The 26206-nt window shown below is 44.7% G+C and overlaps 2 protein-coding genes across 4 annotated transcripts in view; one reads left to right on the top strand and one right to left on the bottom strand.

The window, feature by feature from the left end:
• Positions 1-15: 15 nt before the first annotated feature.
• CENPX (centromere protein X) lies at positions 16-1439 on the top strand. Its single transcript, XM_074889754.1, has 5 exons — positions 16-81; positions 177-228; positions 308-361; positions 566-654; positions 764-1439. The coding sequence occupies exons 1-5, from the start codon at positions 43-45 to the stop codon at positions 776-778; spliced, it is 249 nt and encodes an 82-aa protein (XP_074745855.1). The 5' UTR covers positions 16-42; the 3' UTR covers positions 779-1439.
• Positions 1440-1910: 471 nt separating this feature from the next.
• The window catches only part of ASPSCR1 (ASPSCR1 tether for SLC2A4, UBX domain containing), a 49218-nt gene continuing 24922 nt past the window's right edge, over positions 1911-26206 (bottom strand). For 2 of the 3 annotated variants that reach the window (XM_074889711.1, XM_074889712.1), the window contains 7 exons: positions 25428-25494; positions 24460-24522; positions 24103-24155; positions 7417-7468; positions 6638-6707; positions 6156-6343; positions 1911-4823 (listed from right to left, as the gene is read on the bottom strand). In XM_074889711.1, the coding sequence (XP_074745812.1) occupies positions 4810-4823; positions 6156-6343; positions 6638-6707; positions 7417-7468; positions 24103-24155; positions 24460-24522; positions 25428-25494 (507 nt within the window). In that variant the 3' untranslated portion in view covers positions 1911-4809. The remainder of the gene's footprint in view (positions 4824-6155; positions 6344-6637; positions 6708-7416; positions 7469-24102; positions 24156-24459; positions 24523-25427; positions 25495-26206) is intronic. The other variant, XR_012631608.1, reaches the window with a different exon arrangement.

The following is a 26206-nucleotide window of genomic DNA, read 5'->3' as shown; positions in this document are numbered from 1 at the left end:
CAGCTGCACGTCCGAGGGCGGGGCCGGGGCGCGCGCGGCGCCATGGAGGAGCGGGACGGTCGCGCCGGCGGCTTCAGGAAGGTGCGGGGCGGGGGGGACGGGGCCGGGACACACAGACACGGGACACCCGCCCCGCGCTGCCCCCGCCCCGCTCACCCGCTCCCCTCTCGGCACAGGAGACCGTGGACCGGCTGCTGCGGCTGCACTTCCGGGACCGGAGGACCCGAGGTACCGGGCGGCGGGGGGCGAGGGGGGGGGGTGTGGGGCGGAGCGAGCCCCCGCCCGCCCCCGCGCTTTGTCGTTGCAGTTAACGGCGACGCGCAGCTGCTGATGGCGGAGATGCTGAACGTCTTCGTGCGAGGTGAGCGCGCAGCAGTTGCTCTCGGGGCCCGGTACCGGCTTGAGGGGACACACCCCCCGGCTCGCCCCGTCGTGCTGCAGCTCCGCTCCCCCCCCCCCACGCGGGGCCGGGCCCCCCCCGCCCTCCCGAGCACCAGCCCCAACCCCCCCCCCCGGGCGCCGGCCGGCCCGGCCCGGCCCCCCCTGACCCCCCCTCCCCGCACAGAGGCGGCGGCGCGGGCGGCGCGACAGGCGCAGGGTGAGGACCGGCGGGCGGTGGCTGTGGAGCAGGTGGAGAAGGTGCTGCCGCAGCTGGTACGTAAGGGCCAAGCTGGGGGCTGCCCGCTCTCCTCCTCCTCCTCCTCCCCCCGGGAGACCCTTCGGGCCCAGCGGTACTGACGGGCCGGCCCCTCTCTCCTTACAGCTCCTCGATTTCTAGAGGCCTGACGGAAGATGCGGACCTGACCCTGCGTCTGGCTGATCCTCACAGCCCAGCTCTAGAAGAACAGTCTCACCCGTTTACTTCTCTGTCATTTTCCTTCTGCCTCTTCTCTCCTCTCCACGCTCGGCCCAGCCCCAGGCACAGCCCCAGGCAGCTACGCTGGCAGATGCTATTTCTGAAGAGGCTGCCCCCGGCGTGTTTTGGCCGGTTACATCTGTAACTGGTTTTCATCCTGCACCTTCATCCTCTAACAGCAGCAGGGAAGGTGCTGCTGCTGTCTCCGCTGATGTCAGATACAGGTGCTGCCTCACACAGACGCGTGGAAAGACTCAATAGATGGAAATGTCCAAACTTCAGGCTCTCATCGCCTCGGCAGGCGGCTGTGGCAGGAACTTTAGGTCCAGCTCCAAGCCCATCTAATGAATAGGTTGTTAACAGGAGCTCAGTCACAGGCTCTTGCCAAAATCAGGTAACTGATCTTTATTTTATAAATAAACAGTGTCTGTCCCTCACTACCTTCCAGTATTTCTCCAGGGCTGTGACATCAAAGAATGCTTGGAACCTTTTAACCATTTGATATTCTCCTCAGAAGCTGCTTCCCCTCTGCTATAAATTTGTTCTCACAAAGAAACATCAATAAATTAAAACCGAGTCTCCCTCCCTTGTGTAGGCTCTTTGCTGCAATTAATCATCGAAAGTCAAGTTTCTTCAAAGACTTGCAAAGTTTCCCCCTCACCCACCCTCTTCTCTAAATCTTTGTAGGACGAAAGGAAAAAGGACAGAATAACAAACAGCATGTGTGAAAATCCCACATCATGGGACAGCCTGGCCCCTCAGCCGGCAGGGGGGCGGGGGGGAGCTGTGAAATAAGAAACCCTACACATGTAGGCAGGACCCACACAACTGAACCGGCTTTGTTGGGAAAGGCAGAGCCGGCTGCACGGAGAGCAGCTGACACCAGCGTGTCTCAGGGCTCGCACGCTCTCTCCTTGGCGAGCTGCAGCCTTCATGATTAGCAATAGCGAGTGGCTCTTCTGCCACTGACAGCTGTAGCGGGCGGAGGCTCAGTAGGTCACTGTACTCCTTCAGCCAAAAGTTATCAAGGTCACCACACCAGCCACTTGGAAACTTCAGCTAAAACCACAATTTAATACACATTCCTTCTGATGACAGTACCAGCTTCAGCAGCGCCCCGTCCCTCGGCACTGCGGCCTCTTTGCCAAGACAACTGTTTGTGCAGCTGTACGATGAAACCAGGGAAGGAACTGACCTAGTTCAGCCTTCAGCCCCACAACCATATGGTAAAAAAGGGCAAGAGCAAAAACATGCAATACTACCTTTGAATGCCCAAAACCCCCAGCAATGAGTTCAGCTACTACAGCAGAAGTGATACTGAAACAAACCCAGCTCATCGGGTATCTGCGTGTTTTGTTCTGTGGCAGGGCAGGAATCCCTGTAGCCACTACCTGAGTGAAGAGCCTGCAGTTCTAAATACGGGGGCATTTTGTCCCTCTTAAAGAATTCACTCCTCCTTTCTTGCCTTTTCCAGATTTCAAATCCTCATCTCTCCCCCCATCCTGACTCACTGACACACAGGTCTCAGAGCTGCCACCCCAAAAGGTTTGAGTTCACTTCCCGACATCCCTGACACAAGCATTCTCGACTGAAGAGGATCACTGATGTGAATGTCAGTAGTAAAGCAGTATTTCAATAGCAGCCGCAGCTAAAACTAACTCTTCTTTGCATAGGGAAAGAGAAATAAGGCTTCTGGTCTAGCTGTTGAAGGTACCAATTTTCCATTCTCCTGAAAGTAGATTAAATTGGGTTTGGTGCCCAGCTGAGTTACAGCACGCGTGGGCAGAGCTGAGGTAATGCACATGCAGCTCTAGGAAGTCTCCTAATCCTCACCCCCGTACTTAACCCATGAAACTGCCCCAGTAACAATGACATTGCTGCTCGTGTCCCTAAACTTCTCCTTCTGTTTTCCCATATCAGGTACTTGCAGGTGATAGTTATGGTGCTAGCCCTTTGTCAAAACTGGTGGAATCAAACCAGCTAAGCAAATCAGTACTACCTGATGTTGCCTGTGCTCTTTAACTAGTAAGACTGGCACATCTGAAAGCACAGAACTTCCTACCAGCCAGACTGCTGCTGTTTATACTAACCCTGTGAATCAAAAAGCACGTCATCACCTACCATTAGCTATGGCTGGTAGCTGCCCCTTGATATATCCTGCATAAATCCAGCAAAGCAGCTTTAGCTACAGTCTACCTCTGACGTCTGTGAAATGAGTAAACCTGACAGCACCTGAACCGAGATACAGATAGTCCCACGCAGCCCACGCTTAAGTAATAAACTTTTTAACATTATTTTAGTATTTTTTGTTTTGCTGTAGTATGTCGTTTATAGGCTGTCAAGTGCCAGAAGGGCTTGCTTTCCACAGGAAGGATTAAGAGCAGCAGCTGTACATAGTGCTCTTGCATCCCCACTGCCAGCGGCCGCACACATTCCCTGTTTATGTTTGGGTGTCATATAAGAAATCAATCAACATGTTTGCTAAAGCATTCAGCTCCCTCCACTTTGAGTCTCCTTTTTCCTCTTCCACCTTTCTTTCATGCCTCCCCCTCCCTCTGAGTTTCTTCAAAGCATCTGGGAGCATTTGGAAGTAATTAGACCTGAAGGGAAATGTTGGCCAGGCTGGGAGACAATGACAAGTGCCAGGAACCCTGGGTGCCCTTTCTAGCCACTTTGAAGTTCATTCAGATGGTACAAAGCTCTGTTTTGCTTTGTTGAAAAAAAATGGGAGGAAGGGAATGAGGCATGACAGGCCCATTGAAAAGGGAGCAGGTTCCTGTGAACTGACAGAGAAACTGAGTACTGGGGGAAGAAACGTATTATCAAAGAGACCGACAAAAAGGCCTCCTATGGCCACTCTGCTTTATTACATCTACAAATTGTGCAGATGCACACGTAGTTCAGGGAACAATTGTCTATGCAGGGAAAATGGAAAACATGGTATTACCGTAACATGGAACCCCAGTATGAATCACTGAGCCATGGAGAAGACTTCCAGTAAGATACAGCACCACGGCTGCTGTGGCACTATAGAGTTCATCTCCAGTGTAAGCACAATTCTAACCAGCAATATTCATCCTTGTACAACACCTGCAGGAGGCAAAGATGTGGGCTAGTGCACTAACTCTCTGTGCACTAACTGTGCTGCAGAGAGCAGCTGCTCTGCTCTGGACACATTCGGACCATAGAAGTCCACAGATCAAAGGTCACGTGAAGAGACCCTGTAACTGATGGGGTTTTTCCTCACTGTAACTGTAATTACTGACGTTAACTGTATGTAGTGAAAATAAAACACAGAGCTTGGGGCAGAAAAACTCCACGTGCGCTCCATTAACAGATACCTGTGTTCTTTGTTAACAAGATTCTGGCAACTGAAAAGAATACAAGTGCAGCAGACCAGGAGGTTCCCAGGAAAAGCCTATTTGAACTATTTTAAGTGACTTAAGTGCTGCTTCTTCACCCACTTTCCAGCTATCTATGCCCAGAATTATCAGCAGCACTAACCCCAGCCAGCGAGAAGCAGAGAGAGGTCTTGTTCCAGGCAGCACTTAACCATAGGATTGTATCTTGCCGCTAGAATTCAGGCACCTAGACTCACGTTATCTCTGAAGGTAGAACTGGGAAGATTTGAATTTAAAAATATGGATAGAAAGAAAGTCCTTCACAGAAAGTATATAGGAATTATTTCCCCCTTCTCTATTCATATTATTTGCATGCAAGAAACCTTAAATTTAACGTCTAACTTTGCTTCTGTAGTCACAAAGACCACAAACAGGCCTTCCACTCCTCCAAAAGCTGAAACTGGCATCTGAAATAGCAATTTTCTATTTATAACTAATGATCATACAGCTTAGATCTCTCCAGGGCCACCAACAATTTCTTACACATTTTGAATAAGTTCATCAGGAAAGGGGCACAGCTGACTGCTCACTGATCCAGCAGCCCAGAACGTTTCATCTCTTCCCACCTACAAAACAAACGGAAGAGCATTAAAACACTTAACCCCACGATTTGCACCATATCGTTTCTCAATCACATGATCTGGTTGCTGAGGGGTCTATCTGCTGCTGTGCTCAGGCAACAGCTGGGCAGCACAGAGGAGCACTCCGTACCTTTCAGAGTGGGGAACTTCAGCCTACATGTCATTAACATGCATGTTAGAGCATGTTATTAACCTTCCATCCCTGCTGTTAATGGATAACCTGCACAGGCAGGCAGGATGTTACTTTGAGCTTTATCCAGATAACCTTTCCTTATGAAAGGAAGTTCTACTCCTAAGTGGAATGCTTTGAGCACACTGGAAACAGCAGACAGTAGAGATACTGTTTCCCACATGATCTGCACCAGTATCCCAGTACCAGTCTAAACCAGACCAGCCACAGCAGAGAATCACCAACCCCCTGTTTGCAGCCTTCCAGCCACCACCTCACACCTTACGCTGCACTTGCTGGAGCTGCTGGCCCCACACCATCTTCCAGAATTAAATACTAAAATTCTCATTCAGGAAGTTAACATTTGGCATCATTAGCCAGGGAATTCCATATAATTCTTCCTAGTTTTATTGCTGTTAAGGGCTTGATTGAATGTCGTCTTTTTTTTTTTTCCCCCCTCCTCTTTTCTTTGCCACTGTATCAAAAAGTAAATACTGCTAACTGTTTAATTCAGGAATCCTTCTTCCACTTACTTCATATTTTGTATAAATTCTCATATAAAACCATACATTAGCTATTGGTTCTGGGAATAAAAACAAGTTTTCTGATCAGGATAAACCAAGAAAAAAAATTCGTAATGGAAACTTGATTATAATCTTAATTATGGAAAACCAGTACTGTTTTGCAGTGAAGATTAAAAGCAGAAAGACCAACTCAAAAAAAAAAAAAAAATCAAGAGAAAGGAAAGTACTGAAACAGACTATACCAGCAAAGGAAAAATAATGACAGAGATTTAACAGATGACATGGGCCCTTGGTACGTAGAGTATCATGCCTATTAGTACTCGAACTACACCAGTGTAGTTAAGAACTCAACACGTTAAGCCCAGAAGACAGTTCAGAATGCTGCAAGCTATGGCTTAGTCATTGGACTCGACAGTGCCTGAGCCTGCGTTCTGGTACTTCTCCAGTGAAGACTGAGCTTTAAGTCAAACTGATCTGTGAGTGACAAGCACTGAACCAAATGTCCTGCAAGCCTTATGTTGACACCAGCAAGAATACTGTCAACATCCAACACATTTGGCTCAAAGGAGCCTGCCTTTCTGGGGAGTTCAGAATGAGAAGAGCTCTCCTCTGATTTCACAATACCTGGCAGCTTCAGCCATTTGGGTATTTTCCCAGGGGCCCTTCTCAACACCTGTGGAGCTTCCTGACCTCTTGCTGGTTCTGGCTGCTCGTCAGTCTTTTTGTCACTGCCCACTTCTGGTTCAGACAGGGACAGAACTGTTGATTCTAAAGATGATGAAGGAGAAGGAACTAACGATTTGGACAAACATCTGGGGAAGAAAACAAGCAAACAGAATTAAACTTCATTTTTTCACAACAGCCCCTTGTACCACCACCACCTTTCAACTTTTAAAGTCAGACTGAAAAGGCTCTTTTTCATGATAAAAGCCATAGGATTTCCTTGATTTAGTCACAGAAAACCTACTTTGTAAAGGACTCAAGGCTATGAAGTCATGTATGACAGTAGACTGTTTCAGAGCACATGTCTTTGCAGTAAAAGACAGACTCATTTCATGCTTCCCATCCCTGAAATACCTATTTGCAACTATTCACTCCCAACTTACCTGGCTACTAATAAATCAGCTGCAGAAGGGGAGACTGCAGAGCTCAGCAGGTCTGATCTCAGGTAACAATCTGTTTAAAAATGAAACCCAGACACTTGTTTGGTAACAGAGAGACATCAATCACCACACAATCATATAGCTCTTGGCTCAGCAAACACCTGCTCTATACTGCAGTAAATCTCCATCACCTTCCCCCAGCTGACACAGGACACTTTTAAACTATGACAGTTTCTTTCATAACTCGAGGTGCCCTATTTCATCATTCAAACCTCAGGATCTTGACATTTTCTTTCAGTGCTCACTGCATCTCAAACTTTTCTACGAAGCCAGAGCATGCTTTAATCTCTCTGGGAGAAACAGAGATTCTAAGCATAAACCAGACGTGTCAAAGAATCAAAGATTCACGTTTTCCCATCTCCAGCCAGTCCAGTACAACAGGAGGCCTGTAAAAGTGTTTCACAGTCATTTGTCTCGTTAACATTTTGAACAAGGGAATTTCCTTCTACAGAGTCGTTCTATCACTCTTGTCCCCGCAGCAGGCCATGCCTACTCCACAGCCTAACAAATCTCCTAAGGAAGGTCCTATGTTACCTTGTGCTCAAGCTAACTGACCAAGCTGGCTCTAAAGAGCTTCAGCCGCCTGGAATGGGAACATTTACCAACATTCTCAAGGACTGCATTATCTTTCATCAGAAGAACTCTGAATGTGAGGATGTAATTCTTCTGAGTCTACCGCAGGAGCTATACAGTCAGCTGAAGAAGGGAGGAAATTCACTCACCCCTGTACTCCTCAGATCCAAAATGAATGACAGCAGTTGGAAAGAGTTTAGCCTGCAGCAAAAGGGGAAAAGAAGAGATCACTGACTGTAGATGCTTTCACAGTTCACTGTGAACATTAGAGACAGTTTAGACAGCTACAGACAAATTCACAGAGTTCAAGCTGAGGTCACCAAACCATCTATAACTCAGGAAAGGCCAAATGGCACAGGGCACTCAGGAGCAAGGCATGAAGCAAAATTCTATGATCTATTCTGCTACACACAGATGAGGAGACCTGTACAGCAAACGCTCACCGCGCTGATGACCTGTCATTTCTCCTGTCCCTGTACCTCAGGCCATTATATTTCACCCACATTCTTCACTGCTGAACAGATAACGTGAGCATGGTTAAGAATCTTCCGAGACCTGAGTGGCTGACAGTAAGAGAAGGAAAATCCAGCTCTGCCCTCAGAAATCTATTCTAGATTATTCTGTTACATTTATACCCTGCCACTAGTTGGAATTTGTCTCGTTAACAGCTTTCCAGGATGCAGTCTATCCTTTTATAAATCCAGCCTGAATTCCTAGTTCCTACTTGTCAGAATAATTACCATATTCAAACATTCTTTCATCCATTTAGCTCATTACGTGACCTAGATAACTGCAGGACTGTCTTTTTCATGTCTGCATTTATCAGTCTGATGATCTTTATTTCATCTGCAAATGTTATTATTTATTATTTTGTATTTATATATCTACCTCCAGATAAAAATAACGAACAGAGCGTGGCCAAAACTAATTCCAGCAAAACTCCAGCATAAGTGATCTATGTTTTTCAACAATTCCTCTCCATTATTTGAGATGTCACTCAGCCAAACCATAATTCATTTAGTGTGTGCTTTAATTACACTGTGTGGCACACCTTAAAAAAACCCCCACATGTAGGTCACGAAGCACTGAATGAAGTGAAAGTAAGTTAAAGCATGTAAACGTACGGAGTCTGTGATCTCGTCAGTACTGCCTCCATACAGAAAGAGCTGTGATCAAAGGGCAGTGCCACAGTGCCTGGCTGACCACATCAGAGGAGAGGTGGGAGGCGCTGCCTGTCTCGCTGGGAATGGCCCAGAAAGGGAGGCACCACATCACCTTCAATCTTATCTTTTCACCTGCCTCTTCAGTGCTCCGCAACAACAAGCAACTTCTGGTCTAAGGCATACACCAAACACACATCAAAGAGAGCTCCCACTAGCTCAAAATCTAAGAGAACAAACTCTTTCTTCTGCAACCCAGAAGTGCAATCAAGTCTGAGTCAGCTTTTGCCACTCTACCATTATCTACCCCTCCACAGAGGAGAGACACTCTCTGTCGAGGAAGGAAAAAGAAAAGTAAAATGTCTGCAATTCTAGTCAGCAGGCCTGGTTCCTAATTTAACCTGTTCATAAATTTCCCACACTGCTTTATACTTCAGTTTCCCCCATTTTAAGGTGTATACCCATCACACAGGAAGAGTGGTGGCAGCTGGTGTCTCTCAAGTTCCTCAGATGTAATGCACCAGAGAGGATCGGGCTTGTTGCCGTTCACTTGTTTTTTCCCTAATTTTAAATAGCAACAAATCAAAATGATGAAGCTTCTGACAACTTATGTTGACAACGGCCATTCTCACTATCTTCTCCTTTCATTGCTTTATACTCAGTCTCTTATGGCATGGCTAAATACCTTTATTCAACTACCTCTGCATACATATATACTGAATAAAATTCAATACAAAATATTAATTATGTTCAACATGCTAACACATTAAATGGCATTATACTGTTGGGAAGTAATTAGTCAGCAGCTCAAATGATGACCTACTGAACAAATAATTGTAAACATAAAAGAAAAATTATTTTCAAATTTTTATTCAATTCTTTATAAAAAATTATTTTCAATTTTTTTCCTTTTATTTCAATGGAAGTTCCTATAATTCATGTCCATTTCCTCCTGTCCTTTTATTGGGTACCACTGAGAAAAGCCTGGCCCATCTTCCTTCCTGTTTCCCATCACTTTTATTATACACATTGACAAGACCCCCCCAGAGCCTTCTCTTTCCAGGCTTAACCACCCCAGCTCTCTCTGCCTCTCCCCGTATGTCTGATGCATCAGTCCCTTAATTATCTTTTGGTCCTTCGCTGGGCACCAGAGAAACTGTAAAACTGGACTCACAGTCCTGCTGGTTCGACTGAGAAATCACAACAACTGCGGGCAAGTGGGGGGTACCTACCTATGAAGCTTGCTCTGCCACTTACAGTATTACAGTAGGACACACACCCTCAAAGAAACTGAAGCAGTAGAAAAACTGGTGCTGGAACCAAGCGATACATTAAAAAGCACTACATCACCCTGTCCAGATGAAACATCCAAGTGTTCTCAAGGGACTCCAGAGTAAGAGATTTAAAATTAAGCTTCGCACTAAAAACAGACACTGCTGCAAGCACAGGCTTGTATTTTTAAGGGATATGCAGAAGATTAATATGATATGGTGTAACCAGCTGTACCAGAAAGGATTCTGAAAGAAAAATACCATACTTATTACCAGAATTAACAGGTCAGTACAGTACTACATAAAGAAAAACTAGCTGGAACAATTATTTTAAGATTTCAGAAGGCCTTATACTAAGAGACAGGTAAAGAAACCAAATCATCATAGTGTGAAAGAGGCAAGTACCATCATAGTCAGAAACTGCACAGAAAATGTTGATTAATGGTCTACATTTACCCTGGCAAAACAGTAATACAAGATTTCTCACCTTGATCCAATAAACAAATAAAAGCAAGTAACAGCCCCTCTTCGTATCATTAATGCATACTTCGGAATTGTGCAGGGCAGGCTGCCTGCTCGTGGGTTTTCTTGAACCTCTGTTGCCACCACCAGCCCAGTCAGGATACTGGCATGATGGTCCTTGGACCTGATCCAGCACAGCACCCACCAGAGCTCAAAGGAACCCTGATCTCCACAGAGGTGCCTGCAGACGGCTACCTAATGCAGAGACTAATAAAACTCTATTAACCGACGGCAAAAATGAAACAGCTTCACCTATCTTCTGGACTAAAAACTCAAATCAGGATGTGGCATTACAAATTTTTTTACATTAATCCAAAGGCTGGAGGAGACTTTCACATATGGTAGGGCCTACATCGTGTTAGGCTGAAGTAGGAGACATTCATCAGTCTACTCCAAGTCTCAGCTCCTGTCAAAGTAGCCAGGCATCTTCAGATCCCTGAACTGACATTTTAGCAGAAGTCATTATTTATTAGGTCTTTTAACATTTCATTCCTCAATCAACAGGGCCTAAGGTTGCCTGCTCCAGTCACAAAGACGGCTCTCCATAAACTTTTTTAATTAAAAAGTACCAGACACGGTTTAGAAACCCCAGAGAAAACTCTTGCAGGAGCTTTGATGTTTCCGCTGCACTCGTCTGAAGGGATCCCTCTATTTAGGAAATGGGTGCCTTAAAAAGGGCCCCCCCTGCAACACACATACACTCAAGCCCTTTTACACACAACATCCTTTTCATGCCAGCTGCAAGTTGGAAAATGAGGTTTTTGTAGCGTGTTAGTGTTGGAATTTTTTAATAACCTCCCCTCTCTTTTTTTCCCCTCCCAACCAATTATCTTGGTAAATAATTAACATTCTGAAGGAGATAAGTAAGCACAGCATCTCAGAGCTCAAAGCCCTTTAGTTCAAAGCCCTGCCCTTTTCTCTTCGTTTCCCTGCTGCCGCCACCGAAACTTCCTTGTCAATCAAGCTCTGGGCACACACATCAAAGCTTCATGTGGGAATGGCCCCAAGGGGTCAGAAAAAATTCATGGCAGGGCCTGCATGAGGCACAAAGAGAAAAAGAGAGTGAGAAACACAGACCAAGAGCTAGACAGACACACTCAACCACACAAACACACAGACAGAACGTGCCCCAATATAAACCTCTACCCTATTTACTCACAGGTTGACAAATAACCATAGTTCTAAGTTTCAGGATCCACGTCCACAATCATTTCCCACTGCTGGCAAAGCATCAGTCCAAATGTTTCAGTTCAAAATCTTTCAATTAAAAGAAACTTAAAGGAACTAGACAGCAGCTCACAAGCATACAGAATGCAACCTCCTTCCAAGGGCTCATTTCCCCGCACCCCTATCCCTTCCCAGGGGTCAGCCAACACAGAGTCCCCTCTTGCCAAATTTACATCCACTAAGTTCTTTTTCTTCAATTCAAATGGACTATTGGCTCATTCATACAAGCCTTTGTCTAGCTTCCTTTGTGCAGAATTCTCAGGTACCATCCCAATTTCAGCACTTACTGAGGCTTCAGCACAGAAGGCAGCCAGCTACATCCCACTGATCACCCCAGGAATTCTCCAGCCAGTCACTGGCAGGACATAACGCGTCTGAGATTTTTTTTGTAACACAAAAGTATTTAAATCAGCACCAATTTCACATTAAAAAAAAAAAAAAAAAAAAAACAAAACGCCAGTGGAATGATCCCACTGGCCAAAGAATGTCTTGGCATAAAGATGAGAAGGCTTTAGTAGCTGCAGTCCAGGAAAACACACAAACCCAAAGTTGGAGCCTTTAGTATTCTCTAACACTGCTAAGAATGCAAGGATCAAATGCTGGGCAGACCACTACCTGAAAACGATATTCTCAAGTCTGCTGGTATCTCCTCATTTGCCATTGTTCTGATGCATATATCAATGTCTCTAGAAGAACTCTGCACTTCTTAACCTCCCTGCGTAGGATTCTTATAAGAGTATCTGTGAATCAAAACAGATTTAGGAACCTCTTAAGAGTCACACTGAGCCTCTCAGATTGACCAAAAGAATCACAGGCTGTTTGAAACAAATATTCAAAAAACTCCATTCAGTTATATGTGAAGAATTACTACAGTATGAATGAGTCAACAGCTAGTTACTATACTCAAATATCCAGCATTTCTCTTCCTTGCTGCTTCGATTTCCAGCCAAATATATAATGTCATTCCAACTGGGAAAATAGATGCTACTAATCTACTGGATTATAATGTTCAAATCACACTGTGCAAGGCATATTTACAAGACAGTTAGGTTATTTTTATTGCACAGCACCTAGAAATCCAATTGAAAATGGTGTCCCATCGTGCAATTATATACATAGAATGAGCAGCAACACGCAATATAAATGTAAGAAATTACGAGGGTTTGGGTTTTTTTGCTTTGGGGTTTTTTTTTGGTACAGATGAAAAACTGAGACCTTAAGAGATTAAATAACTTTTTCAAGGTCACACAGGATGGCAGTAGCAGAAACGAGAACCGAATATGTAAGTCTCCAGAGTCCCATCCAAGGCCTTAATGACAGGACAGCTCTCTTCTGGAGGGACCGGAAAGGCACTGATGGGGCAAGAAGTGGAGGAAGCCAGTGTCCTGCTTACTGTCCTCCCCATTTAAGGAGTATCATTCCAAACTACCAACTCCTCAGATTTTAAAAAGATCTAAGTAACACAGCTTCATCAATTTACTTAGTTACAGTTGCAGAAGTTTAAATGAACGCTTTCCATTTCTGAACTCTGAAGACCAGCCTGTTACTCATAAAGCCGCATTTAGTCTGGAACCGTGCAGCTAAGTAACTCAAAGTTTTATTTCAGCCAGGCAGAGCGCAGTTACTCCGACCCCACAGTGGTGAGCGTGGTTTATGACAGCAGGGCATCCTGGCTGTAGAGTGGTATACTGGGGCCACTACATCTTGCATTCCACGATAAAAATATCTACACTAGAACAACATTCCCCTGCAATACAAAAGAGAAACAGTTCTGCTTTGTTTTACTGCATGTTTTAGTAACTTGTTCTCTAGAGAGAATAAAGATTTCAGGCAGAACCCTCCCCAAATAATGTCTCAATACTTCCTCCTTCACTAGCTATCGCCAGACATACACATTCAAAAGATCCTAGAACAGAGTATTGCAAAATATGTACATTATTACCATGCAGCTATTCTGCTCACTGACAGAGTGATGCTTTCAGAGCAGGCAGAGACTGCTGTCTAAAGGGAACTTGCAGCTGCCAGAACGAGAAGCATTCTTTCCGTTACATGATCTGAAAAGATTAGAGTGCCACAGGTCTGCTGTTAGTTTGATGTTAAAAGATGAATAAGAAAATAAGCACTTCAAAGGAACACGCGCATGGAAGGAGAAACCCAAGCTACCGACATGAAATACTGCATAGTACACACACCCTAAACACATAAACTAGCTCTTGGAAAATTCAACCAGAAAGCCGGTGGATCAAAAGCTTTTCCAGCAAGACTGCAAAGCATCGCCGAAACAGAAATAAACACCACGGTCATGGTGAAAGGGGCAAACTAAGTGGTTCGTGTTTATAACCTGAGAACAAAGCTGCTCAATGTGGACTGCAACTGCCAAAGATGATGGATATTCTGCAGCCAATACGGAGGAAGTCTGATCCAGCTAGAGTAAGGGACCTTTCAAACTCACACGGCAAAGACAAGATTTGAAAGCACTATTTCGAGAAGGCTACTTCAGAAGGAATCCAGGTATGAAGAGCATTCACTGAGCCCTTGAGCTGAGATCAGAAAAATCTGGCCTCCAAAACTGATGGTAGAAGAGAGAACCCGTTGGGCAGTCTCCGCTCTGAGCTCAGTCGCCCAGGTAAGGCCCTCCCCGGGCTGCAGTGCCCAGCCCTATCGACGGCAGCACACGCAGCAAGCACGGACAGCCTCTGCAAGCACGACAAAGAGGAGGTCAGATTGCTACCAACGTCCAGTCAGATGAGAAAACTCTGAACAGGTAAGGCAAGGGCTAAGACTCCATACAGGAAGGCGAATGCCATCCTCTGGGCTGGATGAATTTCACTATTAATTGCAATTTTCTTTGCTAGTGAGTGGAATAACCGCAAGGCCTCGCCACTGGAAATACCTCCGACGGACTGACTCTGATGAAGTAATTTTTTCTGAAATTGCATTTAGACTCTTGCCAAAAGCAGAGGCTTCACACTGCTCAGTTCGTAGTCGGCTTCACTGAACAAGCATGCCAGACGTATTGCCCAAACTGGCATTAACAAATAGGATATGGAAACAGAACCAAAGGCAAAGAAAGGAACAAACAACTCCTCTGGATTTCTGCCCCACGGTCCACGCCAGAGGAAACACTTGGTGCACTCTAAGATCTGATTAGAAGATCTAAATATTTATGTGGAAGCCTGTGGATTCCTTTAGCTCCTCTGAAAACAGACGATGGACTCCTGCCCTCTTTGCTGCCTTGACATTTCCAGTGGCTGGTATTCTTACCTTCTGCTAACTCTTTCCTAGCATTAACTCAGCAATCAATGATTTTTTCCACTAACACACCCCAGATAGGCACTACACAAGTGCCTGTTTCTGGGAAGAGAAAGAAGCTAAGAAGCAACTCTGAAAAGCTTAGCTAGCCTAGAAAAACACAAACAAGCAACTAGAGCTATAAGGAACCCAAAGCCAAGTGCTACAACAGGGAAGCCTGCAGTTGATCAGTTCTGGAGAGCAGAACATTATAAAACACTTCAAGGGACATGAGGATAAGGCAGCCAGCAAAAACAGCAATAACAAAAAATCAAAGCAATGCCTTGAAGTCTTTATGGGTTCCAAAAACTCCATGTTGCTGCCAATCTGTGTGCTCACTATACTGTAAATACACACATATTTTGGGAGAATTCACTTCAGACAGTTCTTTCAGCCCAAGTATCTTGGCAAAAAAGTTGACAATATTTGTCTTTTTTCCTGGTTTTGCCTGCAGCGTAAAGGTTCTCCCTTCATTGTAAGCAATCAGATTTAATGAATGTGGTTCCAATCTTATCAGCTTGAATGGAGTGAGAGGGTGGAGAGAGAGCAGAAGTGTTGATAATACCGTACTCCACCATCTGCAGTGACTCCTGTTATTGGCTTCAGCACAAATTTCAGTCATTTATAAATAGTTGAATGCTCAAAGGTGCTCACATTACTACCTCAGACACCATCCACTCTTTCTTATAGAAGGCAGTCTGGTGGCCGATAGCCTACTGCTCACTGCAGACCTGGGAAAGCTAAATGTCTGATATTGGACAAGCAATCCCAAACAACCAACTCCCAGTCATATTAGAGAAGAAGCAACTCTACCCTCTACCCTAGCAGAAGGTGGGGCTGTGATATCATCAGAAATCATGCAGCCTCTGTGACATTAAGTTCCTAAAACATCCAGGTTGGCAGTGGTCAACGTCCAGAACACTCTGTGCTCGGGCTCAAGCAGGCTCTGCCTCTGACAGTCTCAGCAAAGACCATAAGTTTAAAGAAAATCCTTTTGAAGTTCAAGAAGAGAATTGCTGTATCCTTGGAGGATGCTGCCAGACTTCCCTAGGTACCAAGGCATTTCTCAAAGAAAAGGAGAAAACAGAAGGCAATTCAGTAGTCTACGACTAAACTGAAAGGAATAATAATTGGATGCTTCTCTGCCACAATCCTACTTAATAATAACAGTCCATTTATGTTTAGACATGACAGCATCATGTATTTTGAGAAGACAGGAGGCAACCTAGAAAACCAAGAATGGACTGTGCGGAACCCATAAGCCAACCTCCATTCCTTTACTCTTTGGTTTTCTTAACTATTTCCCATTTTCTGTTTCTCTAGAGTTTAAGCACCATATTTGGGGAACAAGAATCTACATCCCTGAGAGCAAAAGGAGAATAAACCACATTAAAAAAATGGAAAAGCATTTATGGAACAGGGTGATTAGACGAAATCTCAGTGTTTGAAAGTTAGGAATTCTAAGGCTCATACAGTTTCAATTATAGTTCACAGTTATCACTGAGGTAATTAGGTTTCAGCGCAATCTTCCTTATGATTGCCTTTGTTTCCTCTGAAAGTCACTTCATCCCTGAATGATGAATATACACTCCAGAGGTGCTCTACTTCTATTTTGGTATGTTATCTTCTGCTCAGGTAAGACGTGTATGAAAGAGTAAACAGCTGATAATATGGAAACGTTGAAAAAAAAAATCCACAATGGCTAGATACAAGATGGTATCTACAACATGAAAGACCTGTTTCGAACAGAAACATATGGTTCTAGTCATCTAGGAAATATCCCATTAAAATAAAGTGTCAGGGTATGTGCAGGCATCTTTGCAAGGGAACCACACTGGGTGCAAAGCATTCCAGGAGGCTACTGCTAACACTGCGGACACACAGCACCTGGAGCAGGAGCTGTGAATTTTGGCAGTTACATGACACAACCTGACAACCTTAAAGAGCTGTACTGCTCATAAAGACAACCTCCCTCCTCAACCTTTCACACATCCTCCAAAAAAAAGGTACCTCAAAAAAGCTTGAGAAAGTAGCTGTTCTGTTACTTGGCCTATGCTCTCTTTTCCCTACGACATCTGGGAGAGCCGCGTGCTCCACAGGGCTTCGTTCACGTTTGCATCCTATGCACCAAAACACAGCATTAGCCCACAACAAGCTCTCACACTACAGTACTGCAAGGTCACCTTAGCATAAAAGCTCCTCTTCCTCCAGCCCGAAAGCCACATGTTTTACAAAATACTTTAACCATATGCCTTCTATCTTTACGGAGCTGCTCTGTCTTTTCATCTCTTTCCTTCCAGATAATGGGATCGGAAGGGGAACTCTGACTAAAGCACAAAAGGCTTCCCTTCCACAAACCACACGATGCTTGAAAGGGGCAAAGTTTTCACCTAACCCAGTCCTACAGAGCCTAACCCCACCCAGGGCAGGACCAGGCACCACAGCCTGCTCTGCAGCCCTCAGCCCTGCAGCGAGTGTGGATACTGACCCGCACAAACTTCTTCCCAGACTAAGATTTCACAGTTTGGAAAGCAACTCTAGAGAGTAAGTGAGAAGTGGCAAGTCCTGTCCCCGGCGCTGCCCCACCTGGCCCAGTACCAGAAATATCACCTCTCTTGCTCCTGGTCTGGACCAGTGTCATTTTTACTGAGAGCACTGAGGCTCAGGCAAAGCAGCCGATTAGTAACAGCCGCCTATAAAAAGGGCATCCAACAATAACACAGTTGCCAGGGACATGAAAGCCAGAGCAACTTCCGCACCCATTTCTTCCCAGAGAAGAAAGCCCCCTTCAGCCCCTGCCAAGCACTCAGACCCGCAGCAGAAGGAGGGAAAGCCTATCCAAGCAGAAGACATTATGGCATGGGGCCTGCACTGACTCAAGGCGAAAGTTAAAGATGAAAAAGGATTTACACTGGGAACAGGGAGCAAAGCTTCACCCAGAACCAGTCGACCTAAACTGGGATAAGGCACCATCCTAGTAAGTCAGAGCACTGTGGTCTCTGACAAGCGGTACGGGTAACCAGAACGGTATGACAAGTTCTCAGCAGGAACTGTTTTTTTCCCGTTTGATGCTTCATCCAAATAAAATGTTTATAAACACACAGAATCATTCCTGCCATAACAGACCACGACCTGAAAGGGCTGAAGGGCCCCAGGCAAGGGACAGAGGCTACATGGCCAGTGGCATTAAACACAGCTCTTCCAGTCTACAAACCCATTTTACACCCAGCTGCATCAAACAACTTCAAGGCTTCAACACATGGGCTCGTGTGCCTGTCCCCAGCACGTGTTCCTGGCAGCACATTGCCCCAAGATCTAAAACTCACAGTGGAACCCAACCCCATCCAGGCACACGTTTCTTTCTGCTCCCTTTCTTCACCCTGTTTTATCCTTCCAAATTGCCTCAGCCCCTTGCAGCCTTCTGCAGAAGGAGAAAAAACACAACACTCAGAAGTCAGTTCTTGAAACTCACCATGAACTTTAGCAAGGTCTCTTCCAGAAAGGGTTTGCTTGTATCCATTGGCATAACTGCACCAGCAAACTTTTATATATTGTGAGCGGCATACAGGAGCAAAACTTTTACTTTCACGATGTGGCAGACACATCCCCTTCCAGCTAAAACCATACCCATGAAAAGGTTATTTTTTTCCAGCCCATCGCTACCACTCATCGCAAGATGTTAACAACCACCTGGATTTGCATGTTATGAGACTCTAATCCACTTCAGTCAAGAGACCTGAGCCTGCAAACCTCTGTTATTTGAACTGTTTGTATTTATCCCACTCATGTAGAATGGAATAGATAGTGGCCCAGGTACAGACATGAGAATAACTGGGGCAGCAGTCTCTTCACCTGACGCAGCCGTAACCAGCAGCTATCCACCCACTGGCTGAATTACACAGGTAAAGTTCCTTTAAAACAACACCCACCTTAGGGTTTTCAGCAGAAACGTCTCGAAAAAGAATAAAAATTAGTATGCAAAGAAAAGCTTCTAGAGGATACCTGGTTAGCAGGAGTTTGCAGTAGTGCCCTTATTGTTTCACATACTCCTTTTCAATAACCTGTGTCACATCATCACTCGCACAGTATAGAACACACCATCTCAAGAACAAGTTGCTTATACTTTGCATCTTTCTTTCCACAGACATGAAATGCTACATGGGATGTCACATAGCAAAGGAAAATCTAACAAATTCCACTGATATTATCAGCTGTTTTCTCCAGAACTCTAAAGCTCATACAGTCTGGGGCTTGTTTGTGTGTGGATTTTTTTCCTTAAAATTGGGAGAATTATACACAAAATAGTTTTATTAATGAAATCATAAAGCTGAAGAAAAAAAAAAACCTTAAACACCTAACAGGCAAGTTACAAAGGCTTAATTATTCCAGGATATTCAAAGAAAAAAGTCATATATACCAGTTTAAATCCTCTGCTAGACATGAAATTTTGTGTCCTGTTTCATGGGTCCATTCTCATCCAATCTATGGGGTAGCTAGCAATGACTTTCAGTTCAGTTCAGAAGGTTCTCGAGATGGTTTCTATACATTTAGAGAGACTCTCAGCAGGTATTTTCCTTGAACTTGTCCAACTTTCTCTTGAAGCGGAATATACTTTTAGTATATAGCACCCTGTGATAAGGAATTCCACACTTCAGTTTTCTTCTTCCATCTATTCTAGCTCCTGCTCACCTCACTTGATGCCTCACTCTTGTACCGGAGAGAGTAAGAAATTAACCCCTTCCACCTTCTCCTTCATAGCTTATTTCTTTCCCAGTCATGTCTTACGGAGACAAGTCCTAGCCTACTTAGTCTTTCTTCACGCAGGAGTCATTCCAGACCCCTGAGGATCCTCATTCCCCTTCTCTCACCCTTACCAGCTCCTTTCTAAGATGAGATGAGATCTGCACACATACTCAAGACACAAGCAAACCTTGCTTTCATACCGTGACACGGTGACGTTCTTCATTTTGTTATCTATTTCGTTCTGAATACTCCGGGGTTTGAGAAGGAGGTCATATTCAGTAATGAGCTGATGATTTCATCACATTAAGACATTGCTCCAGAACAGTAGGAATCAACCCAAGAGCTCACTGAGATGCGTGTGAAGTTCAGGTTACTCTGGCCTGCACGCACATCACTACATTTACCTACACTGAGCCAGCTGGTCAAGAGGAAAATGCTGAGTCATGCAACAGTCAAGTAATGTGATAATAATCTCTTCATAATATAATTTTACAATCCCTAAAAAATATTTTAAGCACAAGATTTTAATTGCTTTCCACATTTTGCAAATAATTGTAATGATTCTGTATACTTAGATTATGCTTTAAAAATTCATTTTTCTTTAATTATGCCCAAATTCTCAACACAACCACTTTCTAACTACAGTTTAATTAGACTACACTGTGATTACATGTTGCACAAAAAAAATATTTCTTAAAACAACTTTAGATTTGCCACCCTTTATCTTAATTGGATGTTATTCTTCTTTTGTGTTAACACCAAGGAAGTGAGAAATGGGAAAAAATCATTCCTTAAAACAGTCAATTTGCAGGAGAATTTTCAGCTTTCAAGCACCATATCTTGAACCTCCCCTGTGAGGACAGGCTGAGAGAGTTGGGGGGGTTCAGCTGGAGAAGAGAAGGCTCCAGGGAGACCTTAGAGCGGCCTCCCAGGACTGAAAGGGGCTACAGGAAAGGGGGGAGGGACTCTTGATCAGGGGGGTGTAGGGATAGGACGAGGGGGAACGGGTCTAATTAAACTCAAAGAGGGCAGATTTAGATGAGATGTAAGGAAGAAATTCTTCCCTGTGAGGGGGGGGAGGCCCTGGCACAGGCTGCCCAGAGAAGCTGTGGCTGCCCCCTCCCTGGAAGGGTTCAAGGCCAGGTTGGACGGGGCTTTGGGCAACCTGGGCTAGTGGAAGGTGTCCCTGCCTGGGGCAGGGGTGTGGCACTGGATGGGCTTTAAGGTCTCTTCCAACCCAGTCTGTGATTCTATGATATGACTCTATGAACAACCACAGTTTTGTACTAACATCAAGGCTTTGCAGCTTTGCCACGTGACACAACAAGCACTTCGATCTCAGGAAAGCCACTGCAGACTGAGGATGCCTGACACTAAAACTGACCAGGTACTTCAACAAGCTGTGCTTTCTAAAGAAATCTAAAAGACTGGGCCATAAGGCAGCTCGAAGCCTTTACAGAGCACTAATTTAATACATTTTTATGTTTCAGGGAGGTGCCACAAGGAATAAATTCCACAGTAAATGTCACAACTAGGAAAGTGGGAAATTGCTGCACATGTAACAAGCACAAGTAACAGTGCCAGGTATGGAACAAAGGCTTTAACACAGCAAATTAAACAAAATTCCTGCCATAAAGTTTCTGATTCAAAGACAGGGAGACGTAATTATTTCTGTGGTGTTTCACTGAACAAGTTATGTTTCAGAAGACATCTAGAGAAACATCAGATGTATGCTGAAAAATAGAAAATAAAAACGGGGGGGAGGGGTGGGGCAGGCAAGGAGTAAATATAGGTAAACAGAGGATTTTTACCTTTAATTTAGAAGATAGACCAAAGCTAACAATGGAGACAGCATCAGAGGCTGGGTGAATAGGAGGCAGATACAGGTCAAAGAGGGTGCTGCGTTCAAGTTTACTGAAACGGCAGAGAAACCTCTTTTGTGGAATCAGCATGGTATGCAAAGGATTTAGAAGCTAACTACAAAAGAGGAAGAGAATGGTCGAGGAGATTTCAAGGGGGTAAGGACAGGTGCATGAACAGACAGGGTATTTTCCAACAGCAACAGACAACAAGGTAAGAAAGCAGCGTCAGAAAGGTAAGCACCTTGAATGTGCAGGAGCCACAAAACATCCAACAGAAAACAGAGAATAGGAAAAAGGTTCATTACACAGGCAGACCTTGAGTCTTCAGCATCTAAGATGTACTTAACAAAACAAAAAAAAAGTCCGTCTTAAAGAAAAAATAAATAGTGTCAAAACTTGAAGTCCATGAGATTCTAGAGGAAAATGTGGCATACAGGGTGGGGGAGAATATCACTTCCTCCAGAGACACTGAAAAGCAAGCAGTATATTCTGTAGGGACACAAGTCTGAAGGCTGAGACAGGAAATCTGGGAACATATCCCAGCCAAATCTTAGAAGGCGGCAGAAAACCACCCATTTTATGCAGAAGAACTGTGTTGGCGAGAACTGCAGAGAGACCATGCTTTGGAACGATGAAAAAAGCTTTCCAAAAAGCATGTTAGAAAATGTGTGTAAAGGAACTCTGGGTGAGGGATGTGCTCAGACATGACAGACTAGGACAGAAAAAAAAAAGAAAGGGGAGGGAAAAAAAAAGAAAGGGGAAAAAAAAAGAAAGGGGAAAAAAAAAGAAAGGGGAAAAAAAAAGAAAGGGGGAAAAAAAAGAAAGGGGAAAAAAAAAGAAAGGGGAAAAAAAAAGAAAGGGGAAAAAAAAAGAAAGGGGGGAAAAAAAAAGAAAGGGGGGAAAAAAAAAGAAAGGGGGGAAAAAAAAAGAAAGGGGGGAAAAAAAAAGACAGAGAAAGGCTGAGAGTAGCGTGCATGTGCCATGTCAGACCAGTCTGTACTAGTCACAGCTCTACGGCTGCTTCCCTTGCCTCAGAACTGCTAACAAGTGCAGAACATTTTTTATTATCTGCTGTTCCTCTGAATGTTTTCCAAATATATCATTAACAATGCAACCATAGACAGTTTCCCTGTCATGGGATTTCTCAGAAATAGGAAGACAAGGTTGGTCCCTTGCATTTCCCACCATGGTTACCATGTGTGCCTTGAGACAGGGTTTTGTGCAGCAAATGTGGGTGAGATGCCACAAGTCAGAGGAAGCTGGGAGAGCTGCCTTCACGCCCGAATGGCAAAATCTCCTGGTTCAAAGACACAAAGTGCTTTCCACTGGTATTTTAATTATTAATTAAAATATACAAAATGGCTTTGAAAAGAAAAATCGTTGTTCTCCCCGCCCACAACGACGTTATGTCTTACCAACACACTGTCCCATTCCTGTTGATGGGAGCAGCAGAGCCGAGCACGCTGCGCATCCGGGCGAGACCATGGTCAAGAGGAGAGTGGGAAGGCTGATAGAGACGGGCTGTGAAGCTGGCTGGAGGCCAAGAGCTACTGCACAGCAATTCCTGAACCACAGAACCAAACAGGGCTGTGATCCCCGAGAGGCTCAGGACTCCCTAAGAAGCTAAACCTGTCACAGGCAAGGTAACAATACAAGGAACTCCAACGTCAGCAAAACCACTCCCAAAACTTCGAATTTCAGCAAAGAATTCTTAACGGTGTATTAGGAAGGGGAGAGACTTCCCACTGTGAACACAGAGATCCACACTTTGCTTCCCTGAACATTCAACAGTCTAAAAGCAGCTGCACGTGTATCTCTTCCCCATGGCCTGGTCAGGAAGTTGTGGAATTTGGAAAGCTCCATTACAAACAGCTTCAGAGGCATGCTAATCCCTACCTAATTCACCATGCTGCCTGAAAAGCCCCTTTCTCTACCCCTCTCCCGGCCCCACCCCTTCTGCTCCCTCAGGGGCATCAAGCAAAAACTCTCACTGCAGTCTGTCTGACCCTTTACTGATCTTCAGTGCATCGCTCTGCAAGTGGCCATGAAGTTCTGAATGACAGCAGGTTTCAAACAGGGTGAGTTTGGGGCAAAGTCACTAGTAAAACCCCTCAATCAGTCCATTAACACGTGTGTGATTTACACAGACAAAGAGTCTCTAGCCAGAGACTTCAAGACCACTTTATTTGACATTTGCAAAAAACCTCCAGGAATCTGGATTTGAAAAACTAAATTTCAGCCTTTGAGAAAAGTTACACATACACAGCACATATTCCTCAATGTACAAGCGGGCTTAAAGTAAATTCTCACACAGTGTTTATCGAAAAGATCAGATTTTTGTCTAATATGGCCTCTAGCTCCTGCTGTAGAAACTGGAAACAGTCACCTACCTAAATCCAGTCTCACATCTCCTGCTAGACTAGTCCAGCTACAGACAGAGCAAACCCACGTCAGCTCAGCTCTTGCAATAATGTTCCAAGGTTAAACACAGCTCAGACTCTGTAAGGCAGAGCACAAGCGTGAAACAATGCGAACCCCCCACCCCTGCCACAATATGCCAGTGCATATTGTTGCACAAGGTGGACCTCTTCTGGTGAAGAGCTTGTGCTCCAAAACACCTGGTTCCATTAGTCTTGGCTAAGCAGAAGCCTACAGGGATCACATTATACAGCTTCTTTTAGAAGTAACTAAAGCATATGGCAGGGTGAGGGGGAGCAGCAAGTCAGAGAGAATCACAGAGCACATGTGTGAGTCCTTACCTCGAAGAGTGTCAAACTTTCATCGTTCAAGATGATTCTGGGAGGTGCAATAACTGAAGTTAAAAAACAAGTTACAAAACAGGACCACCCAGCAACCAAAACAATAAATACAGCAGGTATGGGAGGGATTACTGCTCTTTAAAGGAGTGACACATTCACACTGCCCACAGAGGCTTCTTATTAGGCAGAAGCATAACGTGGCCAAGTGAGCAGGTGACACCTTTGCACTCTGAGGTTGTATTTAGGGAAGGAATTCCTCCCCAGGTCATACCTCATGGCATCACGAGATCCCATATGCACCACAGCTAGGAACAGGCTTTGTAAAGTAAGGCTAAATATTACCAACAGCACACTCACACAAGTAAAATGGCAAGTCTGCCTCTGCAAGGTGGCTTCTGACGAAGTCTCTCAAAGTGCCAACTGTGAAAAAAGGAGAGAAAGGTTTGATGAATTACATTTGTTTCTTCAGACGCTGGGCAAAAACATTAACCTGTAACAGCAGAACTGCCCTTTACAATGCCTGAAGATTGCCTTTCCTCAAGAGAACACTGTTACTATTACAAATATCTTGGAGAAAAAAACAAACAAAAAACCCCCACTTAGACATGCTGGTCCCTTAGTAAAATCTAAGGGTGCCAGTGAAGTTCCTCCTAGGAAATCCAATAGCAGCTGCAAGATTTGCAGAGATCCACCAGGTGAGACTCTGGTAACTGATTATTAGTTGTTCTTCCATACAAAAGTATCCAAAAAATAGTGTGGGTAACCATCACTGCCAGCTGAGAATAAGAGGATCGCTATTAACAACAGTAGGAGCCTACTTGGTGCGTAGTCTGTGAACTGAGAGGCAGGAAGGTTCATCCCGTTCTTCTTATTACAGTGGGTAAAGCTTTTTCTTCTTCCTGTTTTTTTTATTTTGTTTTGGATTGGGGGAGGGGGGTGGGGGTGTTTTTTCCCCAAAACTTTTTAAGCGTTAACATAGAGGAAGTGTCCTAACTCCCTGCAGTCACGTACCATCTGGACACGGACAACGGGATATCAAGCGGGACAGTTTCCTGAGCACACGTTTTGCCATCAGGTAGCCTGACAGCCTCTATCAAGTAGTCCTGGAAATAAACCTCCCTCAACTAAGTTAATGACCCCAGACTCTTTTCTCATCCCATCCAGGGGCCCTGTAAGGACAGTGTAACTAGTTACTGCTGCTTTTTCGGAGCAGTATTACTTCCCTGGACAGCAGGAGGGTCTGTCCAGAGCCCCTCTCTTCTGTCACACGACTCATCAAGGATGAGAGGTGAGCTGCAGCTGCACAGACTGCAGATGGCTCTTACCAGTTTCACTAGGACGGAAGAACCCCTGTAGAACATGACGGTCTGGAAAATGGACTCTCAACACCACCTAAGTCAGAGGCAAAGCACATTAGGTCAATTGTTTATGGCTGTTCTGTAACACCTGTCCTTGTCCTAGAACCTGCGAGCAAGTTGTTTTTTTTAAACAGGGAGATTTGAGATATTTACTCTACAGGGGTAGAAGAGCACACTGGCTATCGATTACTGTGCAGCTCCTCAGAGAACACGGGCTGTCCGGCTCTCCAAGGCTCTAACAGAGCTGATCCATAGGAACAGTGCGATGTACAATGCAGCAGCACTGATTCCGAGAGTAGGAGCTCCCTGGGCTACGTGACGCACAGAGTAGAAAGTCACCCATGGTCAGACAGTGTAGCAGTACCCTGAAGGTCCATTGCAGCAGGAATTCTCCTGCTGTACATCTGAAGTAACTCCTGCCTTTCTATTGCCAGCAGTGCTCAGAAAGCACTTCACTTGGAAACTTAATCTCTTATTTTTTTTGCAATAAATCACCAAAGACAAAAACTGCATTAGGACTGTATGTACAGAGCACGATATCTCCAATCTGCAACATCTTATTATTTAACTTGTAAGGAGATACTATCAAAGTATAAGAGTCTTCAGAGAAGTGGATGGGAAAGTTCAGTGACACAGACTGATGTGTGCATAGCATAAGGGTTTTGAAACATCTGGAACAGAGCAGAAGGAGCTATACTGCCTGCCACTCAACCGGATCATTACAGCACAGCTGATTTTACACGGTA

Source organism: Strix uralensis, chromosome 19 (genome assembly GCF_047716275.1).
Source record: "Strix uralensis isolate ZFMK-TIS-50842 chromosome 19, bStrUra1, whole genome shotgun sequence".
Classification (NCBI taxonomy): Eukaryota; Metazoa; Chordata; class Aves; order Strigiformes; family Strigidae; genus Strix; species Strix uralensis.
This window is presented reverse-complemented; position numbering and strand designations above follow the sequence as displayed.